Source organism: Sinocyclocheilus grahami, unplaced genomic scaffold, assembly GCF_001515645.1.
Source record: "Sinocyclocheilus grahami isolate Dianchi unplaced genomic scaffold, SAMN03320097.WGS_v1.1 scaffold78.1, whole genome shotgun sequence".
In the NCBI taxonomy this organism is placed as follows: domain Eukaryota; kingdom Metazoa; phylum Chordata; class Actinopteri; order Cypriniformes; family Cyprinidae; genus Sinocyclocheilus; species Sinocyclocheilus grahami.
The window spans coordinates 356,639-380,504 of NW_015505257.1; the positions used below are offsets into that span (position 1 = coordinate 356,639).

At 37.8% G+C, this 23,866-nt stretch overlaps 3 protein-coding genes and 1 pseudogene across 3 annotated transcripts; 2 read left to right on the forward strand and 2 right to left on the reverse strand.

The window, feature by feature from the left end:
• LOC107586132 (serine/threonine-protein kinase 10-like) overlaps window positions 1-10,363 on the forward strand; it is an 18,074-nt pseudogene extending 7,711 nt beyond the window's left edge.
• On the forward strand, window positions 10,265-13,146 carry prnpb (prion protein b). The gene is made up of 2 exons (XM_016273369.1): window positions 10,265-10,281; window positions 10,996-13,146. The coding sequence occupies exon 2, from the start codon at window positions 11,003-11,005 to the stop codon at window positions 12,986-12,988; it is 1,986 nt and encodes a 661-aa protein (XP_016128855.1). The 5' UTR covers window positions 10,265-10,281; window positions 10,996-11,002; the 3' UTR covers window positions 12,989-13,146.
• A 1,375-nt stretch (window positions 13,147-14,521) lies between these two features.
• Window positions 14,522-16,725, reverse strand: LOC107586131 (shadow of prion protein-like). Its single transcript, XM_016273370.1, has 2 exons — window positions 16,406-16,725; window positions 14,522-15,115 (listed from the first exon to the last, which is right to left on the reverse strand). The coding sequence occupies exon 2, from the start codon at window positions 15,101-15,103 to the stop codon at window positions 14,687-14,689; it is 417 nt and encodes a 138-aa protein (XP_016128856.1). The 5' UTR covers window positions 15,104-15,115; window positions 16,406-16,725; the 3' UTR covers window positions 14,522-14,686.
• A 423-nt stretch (window positions 16,726-17,148) lies between these two features.
• Window positions 17,149-23,171, reverse strand: rassf2b (Ras association domain family member 2b). The gene is made up of 9 exons (XM_016273371.1): window positions 22,831-23,171; window positions 22,664-22,739; window positions 22,430-22,581; window positions 21,273-21,331; window positions 20,996-21,144; window positions 20,764-20,917; window positions 20,564-20,685; window positions 17,661-17,758; window positions 17,149-17,575 (listed from the first exon to the last, which is right to left on the reverse strand). Exons 1-9 carry the CDS (start codon window positions 22,884-22,886, stop codon window positions 17,530-17,532), a joined length of 912 nt encoding a protein of 303 aa, XP_016128857.1. The 5' UTR covers window positions 22,887-23,171; the 3' UTR covers window positions 17,149-17,529.
• Window positions 23,172-23,866: the final 695 nt, after the last annotated feature.

Consider the following 23,866-nt stretch of genomic DNA (forward strand, 5'->3'; position numbering starts at 1 on the left):
GAGTAATGATGCTGAAAATCCAGCTTTGCATCACAGGAATAAATTGCATTTTAAAATTAAGGATACTATTATTTTTCTTTGACTCACCTTTTGTTGTGCACATCAAACAAACATAATCCAAGTGTGTAGCTTAATACATCTTTTTCTGTATCTTTTCATCTGCAGTCTTTGTTAGATTTCCAATGTTCTGCAAAGGAGATGATCGCCGCAGAGTCAGAGCAAATAGTGCCACAACCAGGACAAGCAGTTGAAGAACAAGGACCAATAGAACCTGAGACCCCTCAGAAGACCTCTGTTCCAGATGCTGTTCCTCAATCTCCCACCAACTTAGAGCCAATAACTGAGGTTAAAGTAACCCGCAGGGCTTCCCAGGCCATAGACAAAGCCCAGAAGAGGGCAAGACGCCTCTCAGTTCCAGGAAATCTCCTCTCGTTTTTGACTGGCAGCTCCCGCCGCAAATCTGGATTCTGGGGTGACAGTCCGCTTGTTCAAGGAAATAAGGACTCAGAAGTTTTAAGTGCAGCTGTGGGAACTGTGGGAACTTGCCCTTCAGATGGCAAAAAAAATGAAAGCACTGACAAACTGAAGGAGCAAACATATGACTTAGTTGATGCTCCAAGTAATGAGGCTGCTGACACCAAAGACAAGGAAGCTAAAGTAGAAACTGACAAGGAGGAAGCTCAGAACTCAAACCACTCAAGCACACCAGCACAAACACAGTTACCGACAGAATCTTACCAAGGAGGACACTGACGCTGATGAGGAAAATATGATGATTGACAGATTCTTCTCAAAAGGAAACACTAGATCTTACCAAGGAGGACACTGACGCTGATGAGGAAAATATGATGATTCAGTCTGATGATTCAGGAAACAATGACCAAACATTTTGGAAATCCCTCCAAAAACCTGCTGTTATTGACAAAGACAGAGCCCACCCACTGAACACACCGGTTATAGCTTTGTGTTTGGAAACACCAGCAGCTAAAAAAACTGAAAGGAATGAGGGAAATTATAAATATGAGTACCTTGATTTGGCCTGTCCTTTGAAAACTTACAATTCTCCTCCTGCTGTATATATAAACAAAACCTTAACTACAGAGATGCCTTCTAATAATGTTCCTGATGAAGTTCTTGACCTCAAAAAAACACAGCAGACAACTGAACCATCAGAAAATGATGATGTTGACGGAAGACCTGAGGCAGAAGTAGAAGAACCAGAAAAACTGGAGACAGATGGAGGAACGGGAGATGCATCAAAAGAGGAAAGCAGTGAAAATGACAAGGATGTTGATGTAGGGACAGAAGAACATATAACCAGCAATGAAGATCAGATTTCCATGAGAGTAGAGTGTGAAGCCGTCAACAAAGAGCATATTACTGCTGAGATAGCCTGTGAAGATGTCAACTCAAGAAATGAAAAGTCTGAAGTAACGGAAAGCTGTGAAAAAGACCCAGATCTTTGTACAGAAACAGAGGAAGAGGATCATTCATACAACAAGGAAGATGTTACCATGGAGGTTGATCATGAATATTTAAACTCAAGAAATGAAAACAGTCACAACACAAGAAAATCTGATGAGGAGATGGAAATACCAACCCAAGATGAGACGACCATTGATTCAGAAATGCCAGAGATGCCATGTCAAAATAAAGAAGACACCAGTTCTGAAGTAGAAAAAATCACCATTGGTAATGAAAGAGATGCTGCTGGTGATCAAGATGGAGCAAGTCCAACAGAAATCAGTTCTAAAAAGAAAGAAGAGGAACCTGAACAAGAGCTTCAAACAAATATTAATCATGTACAGAACGTTACAGAAGACTGCTTGGTGAAGATACAACAGATGTTCCTGGAGCAAAGTTGAAAAAGCAAGTGATGGTTGCAGTTCAAGATGACAAAAATGAGCAAGAAAGGCCACATGCTAATGGCTCGAAAATTTTTGACTTAATACCACCTCATGAATCTAATGGATCCACACCAAAGGAATCTAATGAAGACATAATTGCACCTCTTTCACCTACTGAGGCTCCACTGTCTCCTGGGTTTGAAGGGGTAAGTCTGAAACAAATGACTAGCTATAAACAACCAGACAGATTCAACATGTACAAACTGTTCTCTTTTTGTATTAATTCAGGAATTGCACCCAACCAGGCGAACCGTAAAAAGGACACGTACATTTATGGTGGATGGCCGTGAGGTCAGTGTCACCACTTCCAAAGTGGTTAACGAGGGGGACAAGAAGGAGCAACAAATGCGCTACAACAGGTAATCCTTATGCTTTATAGTGGACATGAAAAAATGGAAGTGTCACATTCATATCTTCTTGGGTGATTGCAGACGGCAGGAACTGCATGCATTGAAACTCTTGCAGAGAGAAGAGCAGAGAGAACATGCCCAGCTGGAGCAGAAACTACAGCAGCAGCGAGAGCAGATGTTCCGCCACATAGAACAAGAGATGACTGTAAGCCACAAGCACCAAAGCCCTTTACCCTCAGTTTACAACTTAAGTTGTGCTATTAAACAGAAATGTTTCCATTCGGGTTCTTGTCTGAGAGCAAGACCCCACTTTCGTCAACATGCTCTTTATTTATGGGTAAAAATTAGTTACATTAATTTTCTTTATATTAAAAAAGTACAAAAAAACTTGACTAATATTACTTTGACATGGAAGGACTTAATTTTACTAACTTAAACACTGTACTTTTTTCTAATGCACATTTCAAAAGGAATATTTATAAATTTTTCATACTGTACATTCATGTACAATGCCTAAAATCACTTGTAACGTTTGTTTTGTGTTTAATTTTTCATTTCTAATTTTTTAAAATGTAAAAATATTTGTATTATTTATTTATTAAATGTATTATTATTTTTTATTTAATTTTGTCAGCGTAACACAATTGGAAAAATGGAAAAAAAAATTAAAAGGATTTTTGCCTTTTTATTATTCACCAGGCAAACAATATGTGTTGTTATTGTAAACTAAAACTAAAAAATGTAAAATGACAAATTGTGCCTTTTCAATTAAGTTGAAATACTAAAATTTCTAAAAGTAAAACTAAAATAAATTTGTTTTGAATGCATTTTTTGATTCTTGTATTGAAATATAAAATAATAATAATAAAAATGACAAAAGCACATAAAATTACTAAAACAAACTAAAATGAAAACTGAAAATATAAAATTAAAGCAAATTCACTATAAATTCAAAATGACACTATAATAGTATACAAATAATAATACTAAATTGTAAGTATCATCACTTAGAAAAGTATTAGCACAGCCTTCTCAATATAGAATAAGTATATACTATATATATACCGTAAGTATGAGCACTAGAAATAAAGATGCTTGCCAAATAATAACCTGGGTCTCAGCTGAATGTTTGTCCTGTTGCAGAGCAAGAAGCAATACTATGATGGTGAACTTGAGAGACTTGAGAAACAGTACCAGCAGCAAAGCAGCCAGATGGAGGCTGAGCACACATCCCGGCTCAGGGAGGACGCACGCAGACTCAAGGCCGAGGAAGGTGGCGTCCATGGAGAGGGAGATTACAGTCAAATCTCAGCAGCTCAAGCGAGGTAAATATGCTACTCCTAATACACTTATTTATTATGTAATTTGTACAAAAATCACAATTTATGGCTGTAGTTGGTCATTTTTTAAAATACACTCTTAAAAATAAAGGTTACAAAACCTGGGTTTTCACGACAACACCAAACAACAACGATTTTTGGTTCCACAAAGAACCTTTATGTGAACAGTTCTTAAAAAGAACCTTTTTGTTTTCTTAATTTTCTTTAATAATCTGAAGAAACTTTTCCACCATGAACCAGGAATGCCACTTAAAAAAAAATAAATAAATAAAGGAATTAATTATTTACTTACAAATATATGAATATTGTATAACTTACAAATATATGAACTTATATGTATGACAAATCCATGTCTAAAAATATACTGGAATTTAACAATAACTAATCAATTGAGAGATAACTTTTAAATAATTTTTTTTAAATAGCATTTATTTGTCATTTTGAAAAGTGATAAAATGAAGGAATCGTTAACCAAATTTGTAATTACAAAATAAAAATGTAAATAACTTTTCAAATGAACAAATGAATGGATTTGTTTAAAACCATTTATTTATACATGTCTGAAAATATAGTTAAATCTAAAAACAAATAATAAGCAATTTTTCACGAAGAGCTGGTCAGACTGACAAAAGATGGCTCTGGCTGAGCGGTCGATACAAATCCTTAAAACCCTGACAGAGCAAACGGCGTTCTGGGCTTCGGTGTCACACGAGGTCGACAGCTTCACAGACAAAGCGGGCAAAGAAATGACCAGCGCCTTAAAGGCGGTAGAGATAGCTTTAGGCACGTAGGCGGGAACACTGCAGTTCCCAGGGCCAAAGCAAATACAATCGTTATCCACCGAGAGCGCGTGCAAATCTCCCATGCGATTAGTAGAGGTGAGGGCAAGAAGCAGAGCAGTTTTGAGGGAGAACTTCCTCATAGCAACATATTCCAAGGGCTCAAACGGGGGTAGAGGGAGAGCTTTTAGAACCAGCGTTAGATCCCACGGCGGCACTGAAGGCAGGCGTGGAGGATGTGGTCTCTCCCCTTAGAAATCTGACCACCAGCGTGTGCTTCCCGATTGATTGCCCGTTAACCGGGGAACGAAACAAAGCAAAGGCGGCCACATTAACCTTTAATGCTGATGGTAGGCTCCCGTTATCTAGTCTGTGCTGCAAAAAAACATCCGACACGGGGCAGCTTGCTAGGTCGATATCTTTATCACATCACCATTACGTGAACACTCCCCATGTTTAAGTGTGTACAGACGTCATAGCGTCTCCCATCTAATCAGTGGGGAATGAGACAGCGAAAAGAACATCGGCAAAGTGTGTTCTCACTCATCGCAAACAGATCCACTTCCGCTCTCCCGAAGTGGTCCCACATCTTTCGAACCGAACTGGGATGCATTCTCCACTCCCCGTGAGAAATTCTGTTCCTGTCGCTCCGCAGTTTAGGAGACCGGGGATAAGCGTCACTCTGAATGGATAGTAGACGACGATCCGCCCATAATAGGAGGTTTGCAGCCTGCTCGAAAAGGGCTCTGGAGCGCACACTTCCTTGGCCATCTATGTGCGAAACCACAGACATGCTGTCGGTGTAAATCAGCACATGTCGCTGTTCCAGCTACAGCAGAAAAGCCACTAGGGCTAAGGACACCGCCTTCAGATCCAAGCGGTTTAATGTGCAGAAGACCCAGGTGGCAAACGGCTCGCTGGCGGTGGTGGGTCCCGTCCCCATAAGAACACGAGCGTTGCTCCTCCAAGTCCTCAAACACGTGCCGGCAAGTCAGCGCAGAGCATGCTGTCAGACTCAGAGAACGTAGCCTCAGCGTGGGCCAGACCCAGGCAGGCGATGCAGTGCTCGTGTGGGTCCAACGGGTCGATGGCCCACGCAAAATCGACAGAAGGTTCCATCGGATGCGGTGAAGAAGCTGTAGTATCCTCTGGTGCGTATTCGACAATGGCAGTGTGAAGAAGATTCTGACGCAATTGCTGCTCTCGCCGCATTTATACTGCCCGCCAAGCCTGTCAGTATTTGCATGCGATTTGCATAGATGGGTGTCAATTGGCCAGTTTATTGAACTGGCATTATCCTATAAAACTTCAGGAAATTGGAGAAGGGGAGGAGTTCCCACAGCTATTTTCTTAGAGTGAGTGAACGCTCGATAAGGAACTAATTTTAATATAATATCCAAAACACAAAAGGGATACACAAGTGTAAGAAATGAAATGTTGTACACACAATTTACAACTTAAATAAAAGGGTGTATAAAATTAATAAAAATAGTGCATAAAACTACATATAGGCTATAAAACAGGCACACAGAGTAGCTTAACACTGAGAAAACTACACTTATGTACCGTACAGAACAAAAACCGGCAAACACAATAAAAAGATTAAAAAATATATATATATATATTTTTTTTTTACCTTATTATTAATTCTTTGGTATAGCAAACAATATGACCTCCTTACCTGCAGTCCTAGTCCAGAATTCAAAAGCATTTTGACTTGAAGCGGCATCAAAGTATCCTATGTCGTACAGTGAGAGAGGTTCAAAGACGGCCGTTGTCACGGTCTGGCGACCAAAGATAGCTTACTATAATTTTCTGACAGTGTCAGAAATTCAGCATGATCATCGCACAGTGTGTTTTGTGCTACGACCCAAGTCTACTGACCAGCCAATAAAAATGCGAATGAAATCAACGCGACACGGCGCTAAAACATAAAGCTGCTTGCCTCAAGCTCTTATCCCTTCCTCTTTCGCCGTTTCACTTTTTTTCAACACACATAAAAACTACAACTGCCAAAGTGTGATTCATCATGCTCTTTTTTTTTTTACCACTAGCGCATACTGATGACGTTTTATTCTTCTATAGTAACGTGCGTCGTAGCCTACAAGTCAATAGGTGTCATCATCGTCTGCATACATGTCGTACCCAAGTTTATCAGATCCATGTCGCACAGTGTGATTTGCAATGATCTTATAGGATTGTTAAAATTGTGCAGTGTGTAGAAGGCTTTAGCTGTTCTTCGGGCCACTGCTGTTGGCTGACAGCCAATAATAGGACCTGGTCATTTAGCAGCTTGTCTTAAAGCTGCTGCATGTTTTGTCATCCCTTTACCAAAACAGTAAAATGGAGAGATCATTTGGGTCGGGTTGTGCTCCATCTTTTCAAGCTGCTTGGCCATTGTAGTCATGGCATCACTGTAATCTAAGTTAGTTGACAAAGAAAACTCAAAATTCCAAACAAAAAAATCGAAACTTTGAAAAAAAGTTGTTTGATTTGAAGGTTTGATATTGTCTAAATGTATATCCAAATGAAATGCCTAATAAAAGTAACTCTGTCTGAAAACACTGTTCTCAACAACAAGGATCACACAGTCCTGTTTAAATGTATGCCAATACAGTCATCTAGTGGTTATACTACAGTATTGCACTTGATTGCCTCCATTCATTGGATTTTGAATACCTTTGTTTTAACTTACCTATTTTTAAAGGGGTCATATGACGAAGAACATTGTTGTGTATTTGGTGTAATGCAATGTGTTTATGCGGTTTAAAGTTAAAAATACCTCAAGCATCTGACGGAAATGTTACGCCCCTCGCCATATTGTGATGCCTTCGCCCAGCGTGACGAGACTCAGTCCAGCTGCTCTGCTCGTGCACATGGGAAACACACAGCGACTCCACAACATGGCAGCAGCGGCAACAGCGAGAATAAAAGTTCCGCCTTCTTTCTTTGCGTGAACATTTGGGCAGCGTTATGCAAATCTTCCCACATTGTGACGTAGACATGTGGGGGCGTGTTAGAAGGAGCCGTTTTAGGTAGGCGTGGTTGACTCTTAATTTTTATAAAGAAGATCTCTTTGGATTTGAGACTTTAGTCTTTGCAACTTTACAGATTTTCTTTATGCAACAAGAGAAAGGAAAAATTGAAATCGCATCATATGACCCCATTAACTTACAGAATTAAAATAGTATAAAATGTGTTTTCGCCACTGAATAAACAGCTTTTTAGAGGAAATAGCTTATAATTTAATGAATCGACAGCCTATCAGCTAATCTGTAACATGTTTTACGACGTACAATACTTTTGGATTGAACTATTTTTAGAGTTTAAACCAAAAAAAATGCAGTTTTATAAGAGAAGTCACTTACTTTTTGCGACAGGTGGGATACAGCTTTCGGCACTTCCCATTTATTCCTATGGTATCCGTAAACAGCGATTGAGTGTCGCACAACTCTGACTGAAATTCAATGACGTCAAGGCTGTAATGTGATTGGTTATGAAGGCACACGTGATTCAAGTTGACCGTTACACTTTCTCCAATAGTAAGTAATACAGACCCTCTCATCTTCCTATACTAAGACAATCTCTGGCAAAGCCTCTCCTCCATTGACATCCATTCCAAAAATAAATGGCCTCTGGTCCCCTTTCCCATGTACTGGCAAACCGGAAGCGTTAGCATTAGCCGTTACGCTTTTTTGGCTAAAGGTTGAAGGCTTGCCTTCTAGTGGCTTTGATGCATCGGTGCTGAGCAGACCGACTGGTATATGACATCAAAGTACCGTGAGAGCGATTAAAAAGCTTAAAGAGTCATCTGCTCACCAATCGCTCTTGCGGTACTATGATGTCATACACCGATCGGACTGCGCCGCGCCGATGCATCTCGAATGAGCCTAGTACTACTACAGTGAGAATAAAAGTTACGCCTTATTTCTTAGTGTAAACATTTGGGCGGTGTTATGCAAATCTTCCCACACAGTGACGTAGACATGTGGGGGCATGTTTGAACGAGGCGTTTTAGGAAGGCGTGGCTAAGGGTTCACTTTTATAAAGAATATGGGTGCATCTCAATCAGCTCCCTAGTTCCCGAGCTCGTGAATCAGTATATCATGTACACGAATTCGGTCACTGGTAAGTTCCCTGGCTCACTGCACATTGGGACAGTGATTACTTAATTAATTTCCGGTGACATGACTACATACAACGTCAACGGACAACATTGTAGAATGTCATTGCTGGAATTAATCGACAACAGGCAGGACCGGTTTCTTTTTGATATTATTTTTTAACACATCGTTCTGTTACATGTTCTTTTAACATTTCAGCCGAATATCAATTATAAATGTTAATTAAATGTGTTCATTACCTGTCTAGCGATGTGTGTTTATGCTAAAATATACTAATAAAAACGGTTTGTCTTTTCTAATCTTCTATCCGTGTCATTATATTTATTGAGTTGGCTCGTGTGGTTTATGTTTCGCGCTTCAGAAATGTGACGTAATTTCCGATGCTTCCTAGTTTTTGTGGTGCATTTTGGGATTTTTCAGGGCGCATACGTTCCAGTGCACTGGAAGTATTCGCGATTGAGACATCCCTTAAAATGTTCGACTCCCTGATCAGTGCCCTGACTACTGAACTAGGGAGCTGATTGAGATGCACCCTATCTCTTTGGGTTTGAGACTTTTTAATCTTTGCGACTTTACGGATCTTCTGTATGCACTTACAGCTTTTAACACTCCAAAGACAAAGGAAAACATGAAATTAAGTGATTCAGGTATTTTATGTGTACAGTAATTTTGCATGTACTGTGCACAGTAATAGTAAATAAATAGTGTAGATTGTATACATACTGGATACAGAAGAAGGTTTGGTTGTATGTGATTCTAAACATAATCCGTTTCCTTCCTTTTCAAGCTCGTGAGGCAGTTATTTGGGAGTTAGAACAGCGCCATCTACAGGAGAAGTACCATCTATTCAAACAGCAGGTGAAGGAGCAGTACTCCCTACAAAGACAGCAGCTGACCAAGAGACACAACAAGGTAAATTATGCTGTAACCTCTAAAAGCATTCTCGTTTCAGTTTTGTATTTATCTTCTGTATTTTACTGTTCCTTATCCTGATTAGTCTTCTGTGGTTCTGTTCTCTCGTATGGTAGGATAAGGAGAGCGTCTCGGTTCCAGCAAGCTCTACTGGAGGAGCAGAAGTCATTGCAGGCCCAGGAGAGAGTGTCCTTCCAGAAGGCCCAAAAAGCTGAAGCAAAGTCCAATTTGAATCAGTTCAAGCTGGAGATCAAAAAGCAAGGTCTGAGCGGTTCTGAGCAGCGACAACTTCCCACACAGGTTAGGATTCAGAAGAAACAAAACAACATAGTAAATCAAACCTCTACTTAATGAAACAAAACAGTTGCAACTGGTCTTTTCTGATTTGCCCTCTCAGTTTTTGTCAGAGGAGGAGGCCAGACAGAAGCAAGAGAGACAGAGTCTTCAAGAGAGTCACGAGAACCAATTGAAAGCGGTGCAGGAACAATGTGATGCCAGTGCAGCTGAACTACAGCAGCTTCAGGTACATCAATGTCAACTTGGGAACAGCCTTGCAGCGTTTTCATGTTGAGAGAAGGTGTTTCTCAGTGTCTGTGTGTTTGGATTTTAGAATGAGAAGCTCCAAATTCTTGTGGACATGGAGAAGAAAAAGATCAAAGCTCTGGAGGATGAACACACCCTGGAACTAAACGAATGGAGAGATAAGCTTGCATGTAGAAAAGAGGTATCGGAGTGAATAGTAAAACTGAGAGGTTTAAAGTTTTTTTTAATTGGGAAAAAAACATGACGACTGTTGTATGTTTATGTTCAGGTGTTAGAAGACCTCGCTCGCAGACGTAGAGAAAAAGAGGGAAACAGGAGACGAAGCAGTGAGTCAGAAAACCGGCATGCAGCTCACCATTCAAAGTTCTTCCATAATCTAAGCGATTCCTGACAAAGTGAAGAAATACTCTAAACTCCAATGTCTTTATTTACAGTAAATGTAAATTACTTTTCCAAAGTTTCATATATATATATACACAGTGGGGAAAAAAAGTATTTAGTCAGCCACCAATTGTGCAAGTTCTCCCACTTAAAAAGATGAGAGAGGCCTGTAATTTTCATCATAGGTATACCTCAACTATGAGAGACAAAATGAGAAAAAAAATCCAGAAAATCACATTGTAGGATTTTTAAAGAATTTATTTGCAAATTATGGTGGAAAATAAGTATTTGGTCAATAACAAAATTTCATCTCAAATGTGCAATTCCTAAACACTAAAAGGGTCCTCCATGAGTGCTGTGGTAAACACTGACTCCATTTTAATGACTTTCTTTTCCAAACAATAAGATGTATCTTTTAGATCTCTTATAAATGCAGCTAAAATGTCTAAAGTGCATCTGTTTTCTAGCAATAACTTCTACAAGTATTTATAATGTTAGAAAATACCATTCTTTCTCTCTTGTATATAATGTCCATTAGGCTCTTGTCTTGTACTATGTAAAATTGCCTTTGCATTTCAGTAAGCATTTTTCTTGAGTCTTAAACTCTGAATTGTGTGCATATCAAGTTTATGCTAACTCAGTGTGTTTCAATTTGTTAGGACCAAAATGGGGCAGTTATGCAAACTTGTACTGTTCGTTTTGGTTCTGATGGCAGTGCTACACAAGTCATCAGGAGGAAAGAAAGTGTTTGGGGGCAAGAACACCCCTTCCAAGAAGCCATCCAATAAGCCATCACAAGGGACCAAGACCCAACCTAACTATCCCAGGCAACCCTCTTATCCTAGTGCAGGAAGTAACCCAGGTAACCCTAACCAGAAGTATCCTGGTAGAGGCAGCTCTAGTCCGGGAGCAGGTAGCTATCCAGCTGCTGGAAGCTATCCTTCGGCTGGTGGCAACACCAATCAGTATCCAGGAAGAGGGGGATCCAACCCAGCCGGAAATCCCAACCAGAAACCTGGAGCAGGTGCCTATCCAGCTGGTGGCAGCTATCCTTTAGCTGGTGGCACCCCCAATCAATATCCGGGAAGAGGGGGATCCAACCCAGCAGGATATCCCAACCAGAATCCTGGAGCAGGTGCCTATCCAGCTGGTGGCAGCTATCCTTCGGCTGGTGGAAACCCCAATCATTATCCGGGAAGAGGGGGATCCAACCCAGCAGGATATCCCAACCAGAATCCTGGAGTAGGTGCCTATCCAGCTGGTGGCAGCTATCCTTCGGCTGGCGGCAACCCCAATCAGTATCCGGGAAGAGGGGGATCCAACCCAGGAGGATATCCCAACCAGAATCCTGGAGCAGGTAGCAATCCTGCTGGTGGCAGCTATCCTTCAGCTGGTGGCAACCCCAATCAATATCCGGGAAGAGGGGGATCCAACCCAGCCGGATATCCCAACCAGAATCCTGGAGCAGGTAGCTATCCTGCTGGTGGCAGCTATCCTTCGGCTGGTGGAAACCCCAATCAGTATCCAGGAAGAGGGGGATCCAACCCAGCAGGATATCCCAACCAGAAACCTGGAGCAGGTGCCTATCCAGCTGGTGGCAGCTATCCTTCGGCTGGTGGCAACCCCAATCAGTATCCGGGAAGAGGGGGATCCAACCCAGCAGGATATCCCAACCAGAATCCTGGAGCAGGGGGTTACTCTAACCAGTATCCAGGTAGAAGTGGGTACAGCCCTGGTGGGTATCCAGCAGGTGGATCTTACCCAGTAAGAACTGCAGGGCAGTCTGTAGGATACCCAGGAGGACACCCTTCCATTGGAGGGGGATATCCCAACTGGAACCCCAACAATAAGATTCTCAGTCCACGCTATGGAGGCTCATTTGGAGGTGGTGGGTTTGGCATGGGTGGCTCCCCTTTCTCTAATACAGTGAAAAGCATGGGCTATGGTCCTTCTGTTAAATCCAAAGGCTTCGCAAAAAAGGCAATGCTAGCTGCAGGCATTGGGGCAATAGCAGGAATGGCAGTAGGCTATGGAATCGGAAACTTTCCACGCCCCAACTTCCAATTCAGTAGCCCTCAGGAGGAGCATCAATACAACCACTATATGTACAAACGTCAGGGCATTCGTTCTAAAGACAGAAATAACAAAGTAGGACCAAACTACACATCAAAGCAACCATCCCAGTCGTATGAGCAATACATGAGCTCATGCATGAAGCGAAAGGATCTTCTAAAAGAGCAGGACACAACAGATTCTGAAAATCACAAGAACATTCAAAGAGATGAGCCACTGACTGATTATGCAGCTATGAATATAGACTACTTAGAGAAAGGTGGGCCGGAGAAGAATGACACCACATCCCCTACAACTGTCAATAATTATCCAAAGGCTGCTGCGATTCGTGAGGATGATGATGACACAGTGAGTATCATACAGATTGGTTATCCAGCTCTCATTGAGCAGATGAAAGCTCGAAAGTGTGTTGAGTTGTACTTGGTTCATTCTGAGAACTTAATGGAGAAGCAGAAAAAAGATGTGAAGGACAAAAAGGGAAGAAAAGTTTCCAGTCCTTCCAGTAACCACAATGGACATCGTGTCTCTGAAGTGCTTCTGTTGCTCACTACTTTCTTTATGCTTCTTAGTTGCACTTAGTAGTGCAGTCAACACTGATTACATATAAAGGAACACAATTGCCCGTCCTTTCCACTCTCTAAATCTAGGAATCCAAAGGGGAAGTTACATTTTAAATGTTGTGTATATTATCAGTCTTGACTGAAGTTTCTCTTATCTGCTCAAAATGTAAAAAGACTTCTTCTTTTCCTCACTGGCTATTTAAACATACAGTACAAGGCAAATGTATTACTGGCCCATGCATTTTATGAATGTATTTTTTATTATTATAATAATTGTATATCATACAAAACTATTATTATTATTCCTGGGAAATAAAAAAATAAATTATTGTAATAAAATGTTAACCAATGAATGTATTCATAGGAATTTAATGTTATGGATCTATTTAATTACAGTAACCATTTATATTATTTACAAAAACATCATCATCAACTTCAAAAACAACCAACAATAATACATTTTCCTGGGGGGAAAACATTAAATAAAAAAAAAAACTGATAACTGATAAATGAATTTATATGATTTATTTAATAGTATTTATTAGAGTTCATATCTTTCAGTAGTTCTTTCTAAATGTTCTTTCCCTCATGAATGTGTGGTGTACATTGAAATCTACAGTAGGAAAACAATACTGATCTTTTCAATATTTCATAGATCAAACAATTGCTGGTCTGTTCAAAAGCGCCCCAGCAAAATGAAGACCATTGCTATGGTAACATCACAGAGCACAGTGAGGGCTTCACATGATACATGTGGCACGTTGCTAGGAGACCAGTCCATTCAGAACCGAACGTCATGATTAGGAGAAAGCAATTGGAGGCTCAGCAAATAAAGTGGACAGGAATAAGCAGTCAAATATTTATTCATTTACACTCTGAAAACAGTACAAGAAGCAAACAGTGACAGGGTTTAAAATGCCTGCCAAAATACACATCAAACCCTGAAACCAACAGAAGAGTATTAAATGATATCACCGGCACGAAAGGAACAGCAAAAGCTCTTCTGTTATTTTTTATTTTGTCCATCCCATGACATTTCAGGTCACAGAGTTTGCATCAAATATTTTCAGAGAATGCAAATACTAGCCCTTAAATTAAAGCTGGTTCAGTTGTATTACATAATATTTGATTGCTTGACCAAAATTAATAAAATCCTAAATTAAAATCCAAAGTAACATATAATTGCAGAACTGTGAGGCATTAGCAACACAGCATAAATTAAATATAATTTAACATTCATTACATCTGGCTAAAACATTTGAATATATGTTTAATAGTAAAATTGATAATCAAATAAATCTATCAATTGACCTTACCTTGAGCCTGGCATAATATATGGGTAAATTGCAAAATTTACATAAATCATTATTATATAGACATTGTCTACTTGTCAAAAATTTGGATTAATTAAGATTTCTTTTTTTTTTTTTAGATATTTTAAAATATTATTACATTTAAAATATATATTTAAAAATGTATTCCTGATGCCAAAGCTGAATATAATTACTTTTAAGTTTTACTTTTGTAGTGTGTGTGTGAGTGTGGTCTAATGTCATAACTTTCTCAAATTTCATATTTCTCAAAGTATATTGCTGGTGTAAGTTAGTTTCCTCTTTATCAAACACTCTATCAATGAAAATGACTGCATCCTCTGTTTAAAATGAACCCTTTCTGCATCTTGTCTCTCTGTGACAAGAAATGCCTCAAACCCTGTAACTCATCCCCACATAAAGATGTGTGCGACTGTTTCGAGTATTATGAGGACGCTGGTCACGTGCTCTGTACTGCCTGCGTTCCTGTAATACCGCCAGTCCGAGCGGTTGTAGTATCCTGGTCCATCCGGGTAATAGCGCCTGTCCGCCTCTGAGGAGCCATCGTAGCCATATCTCGGTCTGCCCAGAGAGCCCAGCCCATAGCCGATGGCCGCTCCTCCGAGAGCCCCCGCGGCTGCAGCACCTGCCAGTTTCAGGCCCTGCCTGCCTTTGCTCTGGGAAGGTGGCGCTTTGACTGGCAGACCCACTCCCTTGCCCCTGCCACCAAAACCTCCTCCACGCCTGCAGTGGGCCCAAGGATACAACGACACCCACAGTAACATCCACACCCAAATGATCAAGACCTTCTGATTACCCATCATGACTGGGGGTCCCTTCAAAAAACAAACAAAAAATTGACGTAAAAACTATTTTCACTCAGAATTGCAAGCAGATTTTACAACCAATTAGAAGGAAAGAAAACACACTGCAAGTAACACATTGAATTAAATATGAAATGTTGAAGTAGAAAGATTGAAACTGAAAGTGCTTTTCTTGTAAAACATACTCCAGTAATCATTATTTACAACATTAAAAATCATTATTTTTTACAGTGTAGAAAATGAAAGAAATGTAACAAAATTGCAAATTGTTGTTTCCTATAATAATAATAATATTACTTCAATATATAAGTTAGAGTGCTTATTTGTATAACTAATTCAGTCATATAATGGAACTTTCTATAATGAAACTGTTATACATGTTATTCTGTTTATTTCAGTAATTCTTTAATAAGATTTTTTTATTATTATAAAAGGCAAAATGTCTGTGCCGAGACACTTGTAAAATACTTTAGAAATGAATGATATGAAATATTTTTAATACCAATAAATATTATTACAAATAATCTGCTATAAAATAGGGCACATTAGATTTGCATATTAGTGTATGAGCCTCCTTTTCAAATAATAAACATGGCTCTTACTCAAAATGTATCTAAAAAAAAAATATATATTTTATTGATCTATTTTTATTAATCTATCTGTATCTATTTTATTAATATGCAATATTTATTTATTAAAATCTTTTCGTTTTTTAAAATCAAAATGACATGTTTGTTTTAGCTCATTTATTATTGTTATTTTAATCAACATAACTATACAGACAATTACAGTGCGGCGGGGGCACAAGTCATCTGAATCTAATTATACGCTCCATTTCACATCAAAAGATGAGTGCTGACTACTGACAACAAGCAAACGACCTGAATGATGCATCAATTGTCAGACTCACCTAGAACAAGTGCTGTGATCTGCATTGGCTGACACACAAAGACCCACTTGTTGTGCCATAACTATATATATATATATATATATATATATATATACATTATCATAAATTTATTGAATTACAAAGACATTTATGTTGATACCATAATGTTTATTTCAAACATCTAATATTTAAAAAAATTATAAAATAAATAAAATAAATTACAATTAAATAAACCAATTAAAATCTTTAGGATATCATTGACTGTATCTCAAAATGCATGATTATATATCACATTAGATTTGACATATTAAATGCTTCATCTCAGTATTTAGTTCTAAAAACATTTGTTCTCTTCCATATTTTTGCAAATCTCATCAAATCCTCATCTGTCGCTAGAAACAGAAGCATCTTACCTGGTGATGGTGCTGATCACTGGCTTCTATTCACTGCTTGAACTGCTCAAGCTTACTGTGAGGAGCTGCTCTATGTTGTAAACAACCACCTTATGGAACTGTCACTCACTCAACAGCAGCGAATGACCGATCAGGGATGCTGAACAGCCCCGCCCACTCGAGAACAAAGGCACAGCAGAGGATGAATTACAGCCTGGTACTAGTCTAGCTTTTACTCATTTTAAAGCCATTTCTATTAAGATTTACATCCCACTGCTCCTACACTCTATTTCACCCTTGTGTCTATTATCCCTGACCATTACTTTTGCATATCTCAGTTGTAATAGTAACAGATCAGTGCTTAGGAATAATAAAGAAATAAAAAAAATTCATTAGGAGAGATCGCAAATCTTTATTCCACATCAAAAATTAAGATTTATTTATTTATTTTTTAAATGTCATGCTTAACATTGTGGAGCAATGGGCTAATATAGTGTAGTGTAAGATGTATCCTTGCTGAATGGACTGTTGTTATTATTTTTTAGCTCTACTGCTTATTCAGACTCATTCAAATGTTAAATGTATTACACTAGGAACAACTACAGGGATCAATAAAATGTTATGACAGCTTTTACTGCGGTAAATGTGCATGCACGTTCATGAAAAAAAATATTTCAGTAATTGTCTCAATGTTTTTTATTATCAATGGCAAAAATGTGCACATACACTGTGAAATACATATTAAATATTTTAAAATAAAATAAGGCAAATACATTAGATTTTTAAATGATATTTCTTTCTTGTCTATTTAATCACACAATATGGGCTCTACATTATATCAAATTTTGAATTACGATTCTTACGGCTTATTATTATCATTGTGCATGAGTGAAAGTCAAACAATGTTAGTAACAGTAACAGTCTGCTGTTTATCCAATGAAGCTTATTTAGAGAAAGTCATGGTACCTTTGGATATTGCTGTATTATGATATTATATAATATGTTAAGATAATAAAAGTAATAATTTAGCTACAAATATGTGCCTTTTCCTGAGATAGCACCATTTTGTCGATGCTGGTGCTTTAAAGATGGTGTTCAGATGCATGATACATGCCTGAACAGCTTCATCATGTAGTTGAATCAGCTTAAGACCGCATGCATTTCTTGATGATACGTTGCATATCAATGTACCTGAAATAAGGGCACAGAAAAGAAATGAGTGCACATAATGATTTCAAATGCCTCTAAAATGTATAACGTGTGACTCAGTCTGTACCTCTTCTTCAGTTTCTGCATCTCTCTTTCTTCTTCCTCTTGCAGCTTAGCAATGAAGCTTTGTAAAACAGGAAGCTCAAACTTGATGTATTGTGCCACCTTGAGGACAAAATGAAGTATTACAGCAGTATATACATACAAACTTGCACTGTGTACTGTAGTCACTTTGGCTGGATTCAGTCCCCTAACATCCTAGTCTTACTATTTCTGTAATAAATAGTAATAATTAATTAAGCTAAAATGTGCAGTATACAACCAGACACATTATGTAGAATATTGCATCCCACAAGGCAATGTGAATGACCTTTCATAACAAATGTAAAAAAATTGCGAAGTAATAAAAATGTTAAAAATTTGAATACAATTAACTTAATTTATTCTTTATATATCTGAAATATCTTCAGATTTTAGAAATAGCAATTTAAAATTTAAATTATTTGATCAGACTGGAAAATGTTTTTTGGCCATTAAAAAAAGTTATATATATATATATATATATATATATAGTTTATCAAACTAAATCATTTTTGTTAAGTTTGGAAAATCCATCCATCCATAAATAAATAAAAAGCTCTAGCATCCTCTATGGAGGCAAAATTACTCAAAATGACATAATTTCATATATATTTCAATGAATAATTAAATATAGAATTAAACAGTTAATGAAAACATAAAAATAACTAAATTAATTCATTAATTATTATATCACCAAACAAATAATACATGTAATTAATATCCATTGTATGTCATTTTAGCATTAGTTTTATCTTTGAATTGAATGCATTCTTGACTTTTCCAAAAAAAAACCAAACAAACAAATAAATACTGCTGTTCAGAGAAAGAATTGTGAGGAAAAGTAAGCATCAATTGTGAAATGATGCTAAAATGAAATAAAACGGACATGTACTAATTTTTTATTTGTATTTTATTTGTATGAATTCTAGGTTTTATTAACAATTTAATGATATATTTACAGATTTATTTAAATATCTAAATATGTATTTAATTATTTATTTTTGGCCCTACATAAGACAAGCAGTTTGGAAGGTAGGTAGATAGATAGACAGACAGACAGACAATGTGCTATTTGGTTTCTTACATCATGGGTGACCTCTTCTACCTGGTCCGTCTCCATAAGGAACATTTTGCTGACCTGTTCACAAGGGCCTTGCAAAACTCTGAGCGCCAAAGGATAGTCATTAGGCTTCAGCTGATGTCTCTCTGAGAGCAGGGACAGAAATATGAACTCAGGGGCAAAGAAACTGCAATATGATGCATTTCATCTCAGTTCGGACGTACCTCCACTCGTGTGGACGATATAGAGGCTGAATTCATCCGGACTGTTCTCAATCTTGAACTTGTAAAGCAGCACTCGCATGACCTGTGCTGTCGTCATACAGCTGTTGACACGGACATTGGTCACAGAGCCGAACGCTGGGGTAAAAACTGCCGTCTGTTTGACAGAAACAAGTGTGAGCAAAAGCATGAGGGTTTAATAACGTGCATACAGTTCACGAAACACGACGCCCACCTTGTGGTTATAAAAGTGGCCGTTGAAGGAGCATCGGTTTCTCTGGACTCTCCTGATTCCAAGTCGTCGTCCGTTAATTCTCCTTCCACAGACATCACTCTTGGTCCTGGGGAGCCGATCGGAGTGTGTCGACTCCTGCTGTTCCTCACCTGCCAGATGAGATGTAACAAATCCAACGAGACAGACACAGTCGTTCAGATATAATACGTAGACAGTGAATACTGTGAAGTTTTGTTTAAAAAAATTAAATAAAATACAAAATCAAGAATGTATTCACCTGCCTCTTCCTTCTCTTCGCTGAAGTCTTTTGATTGGTCGTCTGCTGTAGTGACCTCACTGGAAATAGACAGCTCATTTGTTTCATGAATTATTGATTATCTGTAAAGTTGCCTAAATGTTCCTTATAATAAGCAGCACAACTGTTTTCAATATTGATCATATTTCTTTATCAGCAAATCTCAGTAATAAATTACATTTTAAAATATATTTTAAAACTTAATTTATTGTAATAATATTTCACAATATTAATTTCACTGGTTTTGCAGCCTTTGTGAGCATAAGAGACTTATTTCAAAAACGTTTAAAATTCTCACTGCCCCTAAACTTTTAAAGTAGTGTAAACGTTTTATGTAATGTTATACAACGGATAGTTCTGGTCCTTGATTCTGATTGGTTGAGCCACGTTCGAAGCTGTTGTAAATTACTCTACGAACAAACACCTTTGTTTACTTCTGTGTGTTGCTCGGCAATCACTTTGTTGCAACCACAACCGTTTCTGAGGAAGTTTATCAAACTAAATCATTTTTGTTAAGTTTGGAAAATCCATCCATCCATAAATAAATAAAAAGCTCTAGCATCCTCTATGGAGGCAAAATTACTCAAAATGACATAATTTCATATATATTTCAATGAATAATTAAATATAGAATTAAACAGTTAATGAAAACATAAAAATAACTAAATTAATTCATTAATTATTATATCACCAAACAAATAATACATGTAATTAATATCCATTGTATGTCATTTTAGCATTAGTTTTATCTTTGAATTGAATGCATTCTTGACTTTTCCAAAAAAACAAACAAACAAACAAACAAATAAATACTGCTGTTCAGAGAAAGAATTGTGAGGAAAAGTAAGCATCAATTGCGAAATGATGCTAAAATGAAATAAAACGGACATGTACTAATTTTTTATTTGTATTTTATTTGAAAGGTTTTATTAACAATTTAATTATGTATTTACCGATTTATTTAAATATCTAAATATGTATTTAATTATTTATTTTTGGCCCTACATAAGACAAGCAGTTTGGAAGGTAGGTAGATAGATAGACAGACAGACAGACAATGTGCTATTTGGTTTCTTACATCATGGGTGACCTCTTCTACCTGGTCCGTCTCCATAAGGAACATTTTGCTGACCTGTTCACAAGGGCCTTGCAAAACTCTGAGCGCCAAAGGATAGTCATTAGGCTTCAGCTGATGTCTCTCTGAGAGCAGGGACAGAAATATGAACTCAGGGGCAAAGAAACTGCAATATGATGCATTTCATCTCAGTTCGGACGTACCTCCACTCGTGTGGACGATATAGAGGCTGAATTCATCCGGACTGTTCTCAATCTTGAACTTGTAAAGCAGCACTCGCATGACCTGTGCTGTCGTCATACAGCTGTTGACACGGACATTGGTCACAGAGCCGAACGCTGGGGTAAAAACTGCCGTCTGTTTGACAGAAACAAGTGTGAGCAAAAGCATGAGGGTTTAATAACGTGCATACAGTTCACGAAACACGACGCCCACCTTGTGGTTATAAAAGTGGCCGTTGAAGGAGCATCGGTTTCTCTTGACTCTCCTGATTCCAAGTCGTCGTCCGTTAATTCTCCTTCCACAGACATCACTCTTGGTCCTGGGGAGCCGATCGGAGTGTGTCGACTCCTGCTGTTCCTCACCTGCCAGATGAGATGTAACAAATCCAACGAGACAGACACAGTCGTTCAGATATAATACGTAGACAGTGAATACTGTGAAGTTTTGTTTAAAAAAATTTAATAAAATACAAAATCAAGAATGTATTCACCTGCCTCTTCCTTCTCTTCGCTGAAGTCTTTTGATTGGTCGTCTGCTGTAGTGACCTCACTGGAAATAGACAGCTCATTTGTTTCATGAATTATTGATTATCTGTAAAGTTGCCTAAATGTTCCTTATAATAAGCAGCACAACTGTTTTCAATATTGATCATATTTCTTTATCAGCAAATCTCAGTAATAAATTACATTTTAAAATATATTTTAAAACTTAATTTATTGTAATAATATTTCACAATATTAATTTCACTGGTTTTGCAGCCTTTGTGAGCATAAGAGACTTATTTCAAAAACGTTTAAAATTCTCACTGCCCCTAAACTTTTAAAGTAGTGTAAACGTTTTATGTAATGTTATACAACGGATAGTTCTGGTCCTTGATTCTGATTGGTTGAGCCACGTTCGAAGCTGTTGTAAATTACTCTACGAACAAACACCTTTGTTTACTTCTGTGTGTTGCTCGGCAATCACTTTGTTGCAACCACAACCGTTTCTGAGGAACTACATTGTTTGGTGGAAGAATACTGTTTTTATTAATATCATTACACTTTATTTGCTCCGTTTTATTCTGTGAAACCTTTCTATGTTTATGGAATAACCGTTTTATAAAAGCAATAAGCCCTGTGAAGCCATGGTTTACAGTGAATTTATAACAGCTAAGGGGCTTCGCGTCGTGTCTAACAATGCCCCTTAGCTGTTAGAAATTCACTGTAAACCACGGCTTCTTGGAGCTTATTGCTTTAGTAAATTTCTATCACATTAGTTCAACACATAATGGTTAAGTATATAATTGTGGCTCTGCTTTCTAAACTACAAACATAAATGTGCATTTTTATTCTAGTTCCATTGTAAAAGCAAAACAACGAACACATTTATGATTTCTCAGTTTTACAAACTGAGGCATGAAATTAATTTCTGTGGTAATTCACAGATATTGTCAAGGTAAATTTATATAGGCTATAACCCAAACCATTAACCCAAAAGCACCCTTAAAAAATAATATATATAAAAATGAAATAATTCAAAATATCAAAACAAAAACTGTTTGATAAAAAATACATATCTAATCCTTCTTTGCATTAAACATGTGTGCAGGACTGTTTTGTATGTAACAGCTTCTGCTTTGTGGGTTAGTGTGAAGTAATATCTGACTCGAGTGTGTTGATGTCCGTTTCGGCACTCAGAGATGTTAGTGAGGGGCGTGGCCTGCCTGCCTCCTTCTCGTCCTCCATCTGCAGTCTGATTGGCCGCCTCACGCCCCAAAAAACATTGAGTAAACCCTCTATGATCAACTCTCCTTCCTCCTGTGAAAATCACATAACACTTATGTCATCAGTTATATGGCATCAATACAACCGGCTGTAATTTACCAACTGACCGACTAACCTCTCTGTGTCTCAACTGGAGGGCTCCTCCTTTGTAATAAAGGTTGTATGTGTTAAGGTTTGAGAGGAGAATGCTCCTGCAACCAAAAAGGAAAAAGGAAAGGAAGTCAGGTTTATGAGAACGGTGAGAGCAAGAAACCTTGCAGTAACACAGCAAAATGCACTTACTTGCTTACAAATTTATTTTCGCCAATCTGGACCTTGTCTGGATCCTCACTGTCCATGTCGAGTCAGTAGAAAAACACTAGGAAGGCCTGTAAAGAGTGAAGGGATGAACTGAAAAAGGATGTTCGAAAACTTCTCCTCAGAGAAAAAAGTCAAGGAGAATCTCATGACTTTTCGCCTCATAATCGCAAAAGGACTCCAGGCAAGATTCTCACACACAGAAACACACAAGCTGGATAAAAGATTAGCTGAACTGTCCTACACCACACTGTTAAACTATTAAAAGCTGTAAACACACTTTTAGGTCAAATATTTTATATTTTACCATGATTTACTGTGACATATTTCATCCTTTTTACTGCTGATGCAAAAGTAATGAACAAGAAATTACTAATACATCACAACCAAGCAATAACGTCACAGAATTTGCACTTACACACTTAAAAATATAGGTTCTTCATTGGCATATGGTTCAATGAAAAACCTTTACAATGATAATTCACCCCGAAATGAAAATTCTGTCACCATTAACTCAATCTCATGTTGTTCCAAAACTGTATTTCTTCTGAGAAGATATTCTTAAGAATGTTGGTAGCCAAACAGTTATGGTTACCATTGACTTCCATTGGATTTTTTTTGTCTACACATTGTTTGGTTAACATTCTTCAAAATATCTTCATGTTCTACATACAGGTTTAGAATGACATGAAGGTGAGTAAATAATGACAGAAATAAATTTTTTGGGTGAACTATCCCTTTACATCCATGGAACATTTCCATTACATAAAAGGTTCTTTAGATTAAAAAAAAAAAAAAAGTTATTTTAAGAACTGTTCACTGAAAGGTTCTTTGAGAAACCAAAAATAGTTCTTCTATGGCATCTCTGCAAAAAAACAAACAAACAAAAAAACCCTTTTGAAACCTTTGAAAGAGTATAGAGAGCTGAATTCAGTTTTTAAACCAACATTTGTCCTTGATTCTGATTGGTTGAGCCACGTTCGAAGCTGTTGTAAATTACTCTACGAACAAACACCTTTGT